At 35.4% G+C, this 11,246-nt stretch overlaps 2 protein-coding genes across 3 annotated transcripts; one reads left to right on the forward strand and one right to left on the reverse strand.

Annotated features, from left to right (window-relative positions):
• The first annotated feature begins 1,836 nt into the window (after positions 1 to 1,836).
• On the forward strand, positions 1,837 to 7,283 carry LOC131167100 (arogenate dehydratase 2). Of its 2 annotated transcripts, none has more exons than XM_058125906.1 (12): positions 1,837 to 2,170; positions 2,628 to 2,695; positions 2,831 to 2,923; positions 3,643 to 3,843; positions 3,929 to 4,009; positions 4,470 to 4,565; positions 4,643 to 4,720; positions 4,904 to 4,993; positions 5,077 to 5,144; positions 5,348 to 5,429; positions 5,514 to 5,589; positions 6,781 to 7,149. In XM_058125906.1, the coding sequence occupies exons 1-11, from the start codon at positions 1,891 to 1,893 to the stop codon at positions 5,571 to 5,573; spliced, it is 1,197 nt and encodes a 398-aa protein (XP_057981889.1). In that variant the 5' UTR covers positions 1,837 to 1,890; the 3' UTR covers positions 5,574 to 5,589; positions 6,781 to 7,149. The 2 variants fall into 2 exon arrangements, with proteins under 2 accessions (XP_057981889.1, XP_057981890.1); XM_058125907.1 differs by having other exon boundaries at positions 1,858 to 2,289; positions 6,781 to 7,283.
• A 2,541-nt stretch (positions 7,284 to 9,824) lies between these two features.
• Positions 9,825 to 10,991, reverse strand: LOC131167101 (LOB domain-containing protein 1-like). Its single transcript, XM_058125908.1, has 2 exons — positions 10,579 to 10,991; positions 9,825 to 10,385 (listed from the first exon to the last, which is right to left on the reverse strand). Exons 1-2 carry the CDS (start codon positions 10,675 to 10,677, stop codon positions 10,083 to 10,085), a joined length of 402 nt encoding a protein of 133 aa, XP_057981891.1. The 5' UTR covers positions 10,678 to 10,991; the 3' UTR covers positions 9,825 to 10,082.
• Positions 10,992 to 11,246: the final 255 nt, after the last annotated feature.

An 11,246-nucleotide genomic window follows, 5' to 3' on the forward strand; every position in this document is an offset into this window, starting at 1 on the left:
ACACTTTTGATTGTTTGACCTATTGCTAAGATTATGGGAGATATGGATTTTATCCTCCTCATTTATTCTAATATTTTGTAATGTTAGATATAATGAATATGGGTCTGTCTGTATGTGCGATCGTGTATGACTCTATTATGTTTTATTCTATTTATTTGACAAATCATGTTGTCCATCAGGTTACATACTCAAACTAATATTTATTTATTTGTTTTGATCAAATAAGCTTATGATGCATGCAATAATGGTATTTTGAGATTGGTTAAATATGTTTATACTATCTAAATTTTGAGTTTTGTTTATGATGAATGTACCTTGATTTTTGGAAAAATGATAAACTATTTCCTAGATAATGTTTTATAAATATAGGTGTAGCTTTTGTAGTCCTTTATTGTATGAGTGTTGACTCATTTCAATTCTTTTAAATTTTGCAGAATAAGTTATATCATTTTAATTCTCTTGTTCTAGTATTCGTAGAGGGATTGTCTACTTTCGTACTAATGGTCAACTACCTTTTTGAACGTTTTCGAGTATCTTGTATTTTAAACTTGTATAAGCTTGATCTTTTTTTTTTTTACTTCGAGATTATCGTATAAAATATTTATACCTTGATTTCCTTCTTATTTTGTTTCACATTATTTGTTTATAAAATATGTTTTCGGTTGAAATTTAGATTTTTTTTTCTTGTATACCATTCTAACCTCATTAATTGGGTAGACAAAAGAGAACTAAAAAACGAAAAAGATACGTTAAAATACCATTAGGGTGCATTTGACCTAATGGATAGGATAGGTTAAGGATCTTCGACTCATTTTTTATGCAACAAGTAAATATGATTGGATTAGTTAAGGAAGGGATCTTAGCCCTTCCTCCTGAGATAGGGTTGGCTAGTTTCCAACCATTGGCTAGCGCTAGCCAACAAAAAAATATACAAGGATGTCCCCTAGTCTCCTCCCCCCACAAAAAAAAATTGTTTTACTCTACCTATAGATGTGAGTACACCTCCTTTCTACCTATAGATAGGGTAAGAAATATACATAAACACTTGCGAATTGCAATTTGAGTGAATTAAAGCTCACACCTGAACTAAATTCCAAAAGATATGCACTTATGCTTAGCTTAGTTTCCATGCCCATCCCACCTAGACTTCAACAATAATTTCAATCTAGAAAGAAGGTAAGAACACAATCAAATTTGTTCGGACATCCCAAATTAAGGGCTACACAATATATTTGATAAAATCAATACTATAGCCAACATTGTTAATACAAACCCCAACAGTGAGAAAGAAAAGAAAAGAAAATCTAATTCCTCGGATTAATTTTCATTTAGTACAATAGAAATGTGCTGAGGATATTTTGAGAAAATAAACAATCAAACTCTAAATTGAGCAAAAATAAATAAATAAGTAAATATACGAGGCGGTGAAAATTAAAAATTAGAGAGTGCGAATAAAAATATTAAAATAATTTATTATTTTATTTTTTGTATATCACAAATCAAACACAACACATGATAACTTTAATAAATAGCGTAATTCAGTTCAGTTTGTCTCATGGGAGCCTATCAATTTTGGCCAATGCACCCTTAATTAATAATATTTATTACTATAATTCTATTATCACAGTATTTAAAATAATTTTACAAAATAAAAAATGTAAGATTTTCGCCAGAATGTTCTTGCAAGGATCATGAAGCAATATTAATTTGGTCAAAGATCTTTGAGAGCATCTTTCTATGTGTACGTGGCAATTGAACGCAGAAAGTGCCACATCAGGCGGGAGTTGCGCACGTGGTCCCCAAATCTAAAGTAAAAACCAAGTCACCACCACCTCATTCACAACTCGAACGCTTTCGAAACAGAAAGCGCCTCCGATACTCCCAACGGCGATGGCGGCAACGGCCATCTCCGGCGCTTCCATAAGCTCGTTCTCGCGGACTGCCTTCTCTAAAGTATCGCATTCAGACCAAGCGGCGTTCGGAGTCAGTCACAGCCGCCGGATCGACCTTAACAAAGAATTTCGGAGATCATCCATTAGGGTTTCGATTCAGGAGGACTACCATGGAGGAGACGTGAAGAAGAGGGCTAAAGCTCTCGAGTTGCGGAGGGTTTTGGGGGACTACTCGGACTCTTCTGAGAACGTTTCCAGAGATTCACAGCCACAACCAAGTAGGCAGACTCACTCCTTGTTCCTTGTTCTGAAATGTGCGCTGTTTGGATGCCGATAAAATATTGGAAAAGAAAAAGGAATTGAATGTTCAGAAACCTGCTTGACGTTGGTTCTTGGGGTAATGATTGGAATCCGTTTTAAAGATATTTTTTTCCTTTAAATTTCCACCGTTTTGTTCAGCGGATCCATTATATTTTCGTTGTTTGGGGTCCGAGAAAACTAAAGCTTGCACTGAACTGAGTCTAGTGCAATTATTTGGACTATATGACATGAGTTTTCCTTTATTAAAAAACCGAAAAAATCATCGAACATAAAATCTTAAATTTGTTTTTTTCGTTTTTTGCGTTTCCTCATCATTTTCGTCACTATCAGATGGTAGGTAATTTTTTATTAATTTATTTATTCCACCTCTCTGTTTTTTAATAATTTATTTTTGTGTCTACGGGGTGATGTCAGAGCCTTTGTCTGCTCATGATTTGTCAAATTCAGCCAGGGATGGGTCTAGAATTCGCGTGGCATACCAGGTATCGTATTATTGTTAGATGATGGTTTACCTTATTAGTGATAATGAAATTTATTCCTGTTCATATTTCTTCTTTTACTTTTGTTTTATTTTTTTTGTTGTGGTCTGTTGTTTGAAGTTTTGCATTTAATTTTAGGGAGTTAGTGGTGCATACAGTGAGTCGGCAGCAGAGAAAGCATACCCGAATTGTGAAGCAGTCCCCTGTGAACAATTTGACACAGCTTTTTTGGTGATCTCTTCTTCTCTTAGTCGCTTGCTTGGGCTGGATGCACTTTGTTTTCTTTTGCCTTTATTTTTTATTTTTTATTTGTCTTGGCTTTCCATTTTTCATATTTTAGATTTATGGATATAATGAATAAATAAATTGTATATTCATTTAAAAAATATGTGATTGATGCTATTTGCTGATGAGATACGAAATTTTAGCCAACCAAAAGTTGCTTTACAGTAAGAAGGCTTTCGGATAAGTTGGACTTGTACACTATACATGGGATCATGCATTAGTTGGTCATAAAAGGAAAACTCAGTAGAGATGAGAGCCGATACTCAAATGTTAGTTTGATTGACAATGGATAGTAAAGAGGGATGAATGAAATTAATAACTGATGCTGAAGTGCTTTGTGATGGATACATAGCCACAGCTTTAAGTCCCACTGTCAAGGATGCTTCGTTGTTTGAAAATCCACATAAGAATGACAATCTATTTGTCACCAGCATGTGGAGGTTTTCGGTCGTCGTAGTCAACAAGTTCATTACTGTTGACTCCATGTGCATGTGCATGCGTGTGTGCATTTGTGCATGTGCTTGTATTTTATTTATTTATTTGTGTATGTGTGGGTGTGTTTGTGTGCAAGAGAGAGAGAGAGAGAGAGACTGCGCCACAGTTTGTTCTTGAGCAGCTATGAGCTGTAATGACACCTTCATTCTCTTGTTTTATTTTCCCCACAGGCTGTTGAGCACTGGCTTGTTGACAGGGCAGTTTTGCCTATTGAAAATTCCTTAGGGGGTAGCATCCACCGGAATTATGATCTTTTGCTTCGACATAGATTGCATATTGTTGGGGAGGTGCAACTTGCTGTTAGGCATTGTTTACTAGCCAATCAGGGTGTTGGAGTAGAAGATTTGACAAGGGTTCTTAGCCATCCTCAAGTATGCCCATTCCCCAACTCAAAGTAGTTGTATTAGTAGTAGTAGTTGTTATGTGAATTTATTTGCAATGTGAGTGATGTTTCAGGCTCTTGCTCAGTGTGAGAACACACTAACAAAGTTGGGAGTGGTCCGAGAAGCTGTAGATGATACTGCTGGAGCTGCAAAGGTGAGTTTTAAACTTTTGAATTTAGTTAGAGGCTCCTAGGTAATTTGAAAACTGATAATAGTTTGAAGTAGAAAAATGCATTTTAAAATAATTCTCACTATGGGAGCATTATAACAGATTGGTGAAAAACTGAGATGAGGATGGTAGATTAACGTAATTGCCATCCTGATGCATTTGGCTCTGTTGAAAGGCATTAAAATATAGCTTATAACACTTCGGCAAAATTATGCAACTGTTGCTTACTTTTATGCTGGTTGTGTAGCACTGATATGATATATTTGCCTTTTTTGCATTATCAGCAGTGTTAGTGGGCATATTGGAAGTAGAAGCCTCATAATTTTCACTTTATATCACTTTTCATCATATTTTAGAAATTTCCTTGTGGAGGCCATGACTAAAATAAGTAGCAGTCTATTCCTTGTTACAATCATTTGATACCATACCAATGCTATATTTGTAGTTTGTTGCTTTCCATAAACTCAAAGACACAGGTGCAGTTGCTAGTTTCGGTGCAGCTGGAATCTATAATTTGAATGTCCTTGCTCAAGATATTCAGGTATATATCCTTCTTGTTGTCACGATAAGGATTTCGATATAATTCCAATCTCTTAGGGATACTCTTGCACTGCACAGGATGATTCAGATAATGTTACTCGCTTCCTAATGCTGGCAAGAGAGCCTATTATTCCAGGCACAGATAGGCCTTTCAAGGTATCCCTTTTGATATACAAGACCTATGAGAAATGGGGAAGATTAAATCAGCCACTAACTAAGATTGCGTTGCTCAATTGTAAAACATATTGTCTGAATGGTTCTAGGAACTGTATTTTAGAACTTCACTTAAATCTTTCGTAAACTTGGTTTGGACTGAGATTATTATCATTTGTCTTGCAGACAAGCATTGTTTTTTCCCTAGAAGAGGGGCCTGGTGTGCTTTTCAAGGCTCTGGCTGTTTTTGCCATGAGGAATATCAATCTTTTAAAGGTATTTAATTTGGTTCACCGAAGTTCCGTCTCTCCTTTTTTATGTGCACTATTGTAGTTTGTAACTGTTTTCTTGTTTGCCAGATTGAAAGCCGTCCACAGCGTAAGCAGCCCCTCCGTTCAGCTGGTGAAAGCAGTAATGGGTCTCCAAAGTAATGCAAATCATATATGAAATTCTAAGAATTTGTTTTTTTTATTAACACTCTTTGTTTTCCCCTTTTTTTTTTTCTATCAGTGCAGATTCTACAGAATACATATTGTTTTGCTTTAGCACATCTCAGTATTCTTTTAGGATGCTTTTGTCTGCACCTAATCATTTTTATACTGATTAATTTACTAGCGTGTAACTGGACAGATACTTTGACTACCTTTTCTATGTGGATTTTGAAGCATCAATGGCTGACCCCAATTCTCAGAATGCCCTCAAGCATTTAAAGGTGCAGTTTCCTGGCAAATATACTCGAGCACTGTGGTATCAATAGTGGTAAGAAGTGCTGATGTTACTTTTTGTATGTCAACAGGAATTTGCTACATTCTTGAGAGTGCTGGGAAGTTACCCAATGGATGTTAGCCAGATATGAGTGCACCTTGAATCTGGTGAGACCATTTTGAACTGATGCTTAACAGTCGTTTCTTCTATCAAAATGCAACTGCACAATTTATACATGTGTGTGTGAGTGTGTATATGTATGCAGAAAAAATGACTATTAAGTGTCCTTACTTTTCGTGAATGTTTTCTTTTTTGTCAGAGTAGTTTGATAATCACACAAAAAATAGGGAAAAATCAGATGGTCTCTCCTAGTGGTTTTAACAGTTGTATATTTTCTTTTTATTGACTTGTTAATGCATGGGATGCATGTTAGCTACCATATTCTTCTTTAATGCACTATACCTGCCATTTATTATTGTTCTCACTTAGTATGTTAGTTAAAATTAAGCTCTGTATGCATGTACACTTATTAAACAATATATTTTGGATGATCTATGTGCTCTTCCACATCCAACATGACATTTCTTTTATTTAATTCATTTCTTTGTCTATTGGCAGTAGGTACTTGATTATTTGCGTTAATCGGTCCAATGAATTTTGGACCCTTGCCACTCTCTATCTGTTATACATTTAGCAGAACATCTTGTTTATGACACCCCGGCTCATTGTATCTGCAGCCTTGTATTGTGTGCAATTCTTGAACTGTTGTTTTCTTTATATAATATTTTGAACTTTTGAAGTAAAATTGTTTAAAGTTCAGCAGTCCTCAAAGCACCAATCTTGATATATTTTTTCTAAAAAATTTCGTGTGCGCGCGTGCGTGTGTATATGGAGGGACAGAACAAACAAACCTTATACATTGGATTGGACCACAAGCTGTAGATCTAGGGCTGGCAGTAAGTTCACAAAGGATGAATCTAATAAACTTGCAGTAGTGGGAATGAAACCTAGGATCATTTGGTCGTCAGCCTCAATTTCTTTACGAATTGGCCAAGCTTTGTGGTAATTTTGGGGTTTTCAGAGAAAATATTGAGTGTACCTGTAAAAAATTTTCCAAGGAGGCCTTATTATTTAAGTTAAAAGAGTAGGTATAATTTCTAACCTGTCAAGTTTTCCTATTCTTAAGTTTCTTTGTATTTAAGAAGACATAAGTTTTTCGGTCTATGAACATTTGCTTTAATTTCCATTAAATTTACTTGAAGCGGTAAACAAATATCCTGGGTTTTGTGATTTTGCTGTATGTTTGTGGTGGATAGAGCATAGAGGCCTCTAACATTTTGGAAGGTGATAAAATGCAGCGTGCAGGTGATTGAAGAATATTTATAGCCAGGGTGGAGTCTCTGCTGCTTTTTCTCATCTCCTGTTTGGTATACGAGAAAGTTGTTCAAGCTTTTGGAGCCGGACAATTCAGAGATTTTGGTTGTAGAGGTAGAAAAATACTTAAAAAGTGCATAATACTGGAGGGAGGTTTCATGGAACAAAGTTGACACGGTTGATTTCATCAAGGCAGAATAGTGAGAAAAAAAAGTTGGCGTATACATACATGATAAAAAAGGAGCAGCATATTTGTTCTTTGTTTCGTCTTGCTAATAGTTAATTATAGACTTTGCGGATTTGACGGTTTTTCTATTGCAGTTGGTAACAATGTATCGTGTTAGTTTTGGGTAGTTCCTTTTGAGTTGTGGATTGACAGCGCGCACCAGGTGGTCATATTGTCATTTTGTTATATGTTTGATGAAGTTATGTAGGGATATAAAAATGGGTTAACAATAAATGGATCGGAGTTAAACGTGTTTGGATTTGGGTTCGGGTTGATGGGTAAATTCAAATTTGTCCGTTTAATAAATGGGTTATTTGCTTAAAATATAATTTATATATTTTAAAATTTTCTAAACATTTAATGAGAAGACTTTGAGTTCAAACAAGTGAACAAATAAAAAATATAGTACAAAATTATGAGAAAATGAGAAATAATAATAAGACTTGGTGCCCTCAGCCCTCTTGTGGGGGAATTGGGAGTCGGCCAGTTAGGATTTAGGAGATCTCATCTCAGATCTGGCATAGGGCGTGGCCGCGTGGAGCTGTGGAGAGTGACGTGGGCCGTTGGTGAGCCCGTGACGGGCTGACGTCGACGGGTGATGGTTGCGTGCCTGCCTAAGTGAGATTATCAGAATGAGATCTGCGTGCCTGCAAAGGCTGCGAAAGGCGAGTTTTTCACCAAAATATTATTAAAAAAAATTAAAAAACACAAATATGTAGGAAATTGAAAAAATTTACGTAAATATATCCAACCGATTTTTCAAAAGTCGGTTTGGGCTTTTTAGAAAAAAAAAAAAAAAAAAAGTTAGCCGCAATTCTTGACTTCCAAAATAAAGAACCAATTTTCCAAAAGTCGGTTTAGACTTAAAAAAAAAAAAAAAATTTCAGCCGCAATTCTTGACTATCAAAATAAAAAAATAATTGAGAACCTAGTTTTCAAAAGTCACCCCCCCCCCCAAAAACCAAATCCCAAACCCCCACCCAAAATCAAATAATAAAATATATATTATTTTTAATTTAAATAATAATAAAATATATTATTTTTAAAATTTTAAGATTTAAATACAAATTTGTAAATAAAAAAAATATTTTTAAGTGTCATTTAATACAAAAATATTTTTTACATTTTATTTATTATTCAAATGAATTAAAAAAAAAGTAAGGTAATTTTTTAATTTCAAAAAATTATATAAAAATGAATACAATAACAAAAAAATTTTGAAATAATTTACTTTTGGGAATATTAAGACAAAAAATGACATTTTACTTCCTAATTACATAAAAAAATTATTTAATATATAATTAAGAATGAAAAATTTATTTAACATATTATTTGATGTATATTTTATATAGGAAAATTTAAAAAATATTTCTTATCTAACCGACTTTTCAAAAGTCGGTTTTGATTAAAAAAACAAAACAAAACAAAACAAAAAACTTGCACAAAAATCTAGGCACAAAAAACAATTAGAATGAAATAATGGAATGGAAGAAAAATGTAATGAAATAAAAAAATTATAACACGTGTTTCACATGTTCTCCCCATCACCAATGTGTTCAACCCGTGCCGCCCGCGCACCACAACTAGGTAAAAATTCGGGCATTCCCACATTTTGATTTTCGAAGTATAGTAGAGTAGGTATTTCGCCTTGACCCAATTCACAAAATCTCTTCTTTGGTACAAGTAGGCCATCCCGGTGCTTCCTTCAGCTACCGATGACCATTCTCCAATGCTCGTCTCGCCCGATCTAGCCCGTGGTCGGGTCACGGAACGCGCTCGTATTCATGTTCAGGATGGGAACCACAAGGGGGTTGTTGTCGGGTTTGATCCATTCACGGAGATGCGGGTCGGATAGGTTAGTAGGTGCGACGTAGTTTTGGACCTATCTGTTTTGGAGGTCGAGTCTAGTGTAGAGGATGACGGATTTGTTGCCCGAAAGGATGGTGGCAAATCCGGACCAACACCCATTTATGTCGAAGGGCTTGGATGGGTAAATGGTTGGGTCAAGAGTGACCCAATTGATGAGGTTCTTGAAGATGGAATGAGCCCAAACGATGTTGCCCTACAAAACTCCCTTTGAGCTGTACTAGTAAAAGAAATGATAGATTCCATTGTAGTACGTTGGTCCTATTTGGTTCGAAAGAAAAGTAGAATAGTGGAAAAAGGAAAGATTAATTAAAATTAGAAACAAATTTTCTATTTTAGGGAAAAAAAATGGAAGTTAGTTTTTTTAAATAATTTTTTTATGTAATTAGGAAGTAAGATGTCATTTTTGTCTTATTATTCTCAAAAGTAAATTATTTCAATTTTTTTGTTTTGTATTCATTTCTATATAATATTTTGAAATTAAAAAATTAATTTACTTTTTTTAATTCATTTGAAAATAACTAAAAAGAAGAAAATATTTTTTATATTAAATGACACTAAAAAATATTTTTTTTATTTACAAATTTGTATTTAAATCTTAAAATTTTGAAAAATAATATATTTTATTATTATTTAAATTAAAAATAATATATATTTTATTATTTGATTTTGGGTGGGGGGTTGGGATATGGTTTTGGGGGGGTGACTTTTGAAAAGTAGGTTCTCAATTATTTTTTTATTTTGATAGTCAAGAATTGCGGCTGAATTTTTTATTTATTTTTAAAGCCCAAACCGACTTTTGGAAAGTGGTTAGGTATATTTATGTAAATTTTTCCAATTTCCTACATATTTGTGTTTTTTAATTTTTTTTAATAATATTTTGGTAAAAAACTCTGCGAATGACTATCCTACTAATTTTAGTTGAGTTTTTCGCCGATTTATTTTTTTCTAAAAAGTATATTAAATAATACTTTATTTTGGAAAGGATTTCAGAATGTAAACCCGCTACTTGGTACCAAGCAGCCAGATTTGGTTGGGAAGTCGCACGTGTGGCGCTGGTTCATCGAGATTTGCTTGGAATACTAATGGGCTCAATATCCTCCGCCGTTGGAGATACTAATGGGCTCAACATCCTCCGCCATTGGAGATGGATCCGTTGATCATGTCCAGAGAGGTTCCCAGGCAGAGCCCAGACTAGAGTTGTCGAAGAAGAAGTTGCCGACGGTGATCGTAGTAGTGTCGGCGTTGTCGATGCAGGAGACGATGGGATCCTGTGTTGGAGATTGGGCGGATTCGTCTTGTGCCATTTCCATGATTAACGAGGAGATTTGCCTGCTGGAGTAGCATGTTGACGAGCTCGCCTTGGGCTTGGGCTTTGGCCAGTTGCGCTTGCAAATCGCTCACCTGTTTCTGCCGTTGGCAAATTGCCCCTGCGCATCCGTAAACAGGGTCTTCGAAGGAGAATTGGAAAATGCCCATTTTAATATTGCGAAGGAACTGTTAAAATTTTGAAATTTTAGTTGAATTTGGATCCCGCTGCACATGGAATGCGCTCCAAAAGTAAAACCCAAAAAAAGAAAAGGACCTGCTTCTTCCTTGGATTCTCTTCAAAAAACCAAATTGTGTTCACACAGATAGAGCCAATCAGGTAAGGAGGAGAAAAAAAAATATAGAAGAAAAAATGAAATACCTGCAAGAGCTTGATGATGTTGCTGGCTCCGAACACCCTGTGCGCGGTGGTGAACTTGAGGGGGGCTCTGTCGGGGGAAAGTACGGCGCCAGAATGCATTTCTCGGCACACCGGCGGCGGAGGATCTTGCAAGCGGCGCAGGGGTTGACGATTGCTAGTATAAGCAAATCTCGCTCGATTCTTGGAAATACTTCCAAGAATAGAGTATTATTTAATATATATTTAGAAAAAAAAAGATAAACCGAGAAAAAACTCAATTTTAGTTTGCATTGTAGAAGGGAGTGAGGCTTCTGCCATTGGCCCAATGCCGACTGCCACAATGTGTCAGTGCGTGAGGCGGTGAGGGTTTCGAGGGCTAATCGACTGAGGCAGTGAGGCTGAGGGAGAATCGGGGATCTGGGAGAGGGTCAGCCGGTTAGGGTTCATTTCATTGTATTTTATATATATATATATATATATATATATAAAAAGTAAAACATTTCACCCAGCGAATACTCAACCCATACTTGTCTAATCCATTTAATAAACGGGTTAGACCCAAATTAACCTTTGTATAAACAAGATGACATGTATTAAATCCAAACCCGATTTAAATAGTCGAGTCATGGGTTACTTGTCTCGTTTCGATTCGTTTTGCTATCTCTAAAGTTATTGGTAGATGTTAGGTT

Source organism: Malania oleifera, chromosome 10, assembly GCF_029873635.1.
Source record: "Malania oleifera isolate guangnan ecotype guangnan chromosome 10, ASM2987363v1, whole genome shotgun sequence".
Lineage (NCBI taxonomy): Eukaryota > Viridiplantae > Streptophyta > Magnoliopsida > Santalales > Ximeniaceae > Malania > Malania oleifera.

What these genes read in the sequence shown, in the direction of transcription:
- LOC131167101 (XM_058125908.1), bottom strand. Translation starts at nt 10,677, where the DNA reads ATGCATTCTGGCGCCGTACTTTCCCCCGACAGAGCCCCCCTCAAGTTC. An exon ending in ACATCATCAAGCTCTTGCAG is followed by an intron (nt 10,386 to 10,578) that starts GTATTTCATTTT and finishes AAATTTTAACAG; the next exon opens with TTCCTTCGCAATATTAAAAT.
- LOC131167100 (XM_058125906.1), top strand. Translation starts at nt 1,891, where the DNA reads ATGGCGGCAACGGCCATCTCCGGCGCTTCCATAAGCTCGTTCTCGCGG. An exon ending in GGGTTCTTAGCCATCCTCAA is followed by an intron (nt 3,844 to 3,928) that starts GTATGCCCATTC and finishes GTGATGTTTCAG; the next exon opens with GCTCTTGCTCAGTGTGAGAA. An exon ending in GCACAGATAGGCCTTTCAAG is followed by an intron (nt 4,721 to 4,903) that starts GTATCCCTTTTG and finishes TTTGTCTTGCAG; the next exon opens with ACAAGCATTGTTTTTTCCCT.